Here is a 1,088-nt window from a genome sequence, read left to right on the forward strand (position 1 = left end):
ACTCAGGAAAAAATGAGTGAACTGGAGCAATTAAAGGAGCAACTCAAAGTCAAAGATTCATCATTACAAAGCATAGAAAGTGAGAGGCTCAAGTTGACCGAGGTACTTCAGGAAAGTCAAGATAAAATAAAAATTAAAATTAAGGAAAGAGATGAACTGAAAAGGATGCAGGAGTTTCTTCAAATGGAGAGACACCAACTCAAAGAAAACATTAAAGAAGCTGTAACTGAAGTAAGTTTCCTTCTTCTAATTTTTTTCAGGTACAAAAATAATGTTAAGGTAGTTAGCAGTGATACACACTGTTCTTTTATTAACTTTTATCCAATCAGAAAGGGACTGAAAACCAAACAGGAGCTAAAAACTGCTTATGTTCTTTTGAAGGAGCACCAACAAACCATTAGTACAAGGAATATTCCAAAGGAGACAGACCAAGAAGCAAATATTGAGAGAGATGTAGAAAATTCAGATGCTGAATCACAAGAAAAGGTAGGTTTTATTTCATTCAGTTGGAAAAAGACACCTGATGATTGTGTTGCTCATTTCCCTGTGAAAGAAAATAGTATGTACATTGGATAAAATGTAAAGATGACTGACTTAATTTAGAAACAAGTCCTCTTTTCCTACAAATTTCTTCCTGTGTCCTACTTGTTTTATTTTTTCTCAGATTCAAGAACTTCGGGAAAAAGAACATCAGCTTCTTAAGATGAATGCTGTCAATGAGACTCAGGAAAAAATATGGGACATGGAATACTTCAAGAACCAGTTTGAGGCCCAAAAGTCAACTCTGGAAAATATAGAAATGGAGAATGTAAGGTTAACTCAGAGACTTCATGAAAACCTTGAAGAAATGAAATCTGTTACAAAAGAGAGAGATGATCTTAAGAGTATAGAGGAGACCCTCAAAGTAGAGAGAGACCAGCTCGAGGAAAACCTGAGAGAAACTGTGATTAGAGTGAGTTACCGTCTTTCCCNATCTTTCCCCCATCCAGTGAATATGACATTGTGTCCTAAAAGAAACATCAGCGATAGGGTTGGTGGGAGTGTAAAATTGGTCCAACCTTGGAGAAGGCTGGAGGGGAGATATTTGG

General features: G+C 36.4%; 1 protein-coding gene across 1 annotated transcript; it reads left to right on the forward strand.

The window, feature by feature from the left end:
* Positions 1–11: 11 nt before the first annotated feature.
* Positions 12–952, forward strand: LOC117797883 (centromere-associated protein E-like; the record flags this gene model as incomplete). Its single annotated transcript, XM_034650328.1, has 3 exons — positions 12–231; positions 382–486; positions 665–952. Coding segments are annotated over exons 1-3 (612 nt in total), but the record flags the coding sequence as incomplete, so codon positions are not given.
* Between the last annotated feature and the right edge of the window lie 136 nt (positions 953–1,088).

This window comes from Ailuropoda melanoleuca, unplaced genomic scaffold (genome assembly GCF_002007445.2).
Source record: "Ailuropoda melanoleuca isolate Jingjing unplaced genomic scaffold, ASM200744v2 unplaced-scaffold17169, whole genome shotgun sequence".
In the NCBI taxonomy this organism is placed as follows: Eukaryota; Metazoa; Chordata; class Mammalia; order Carnivora; family Ursidae; genus Ailuropoda; species Ailuropoda melanoleuca.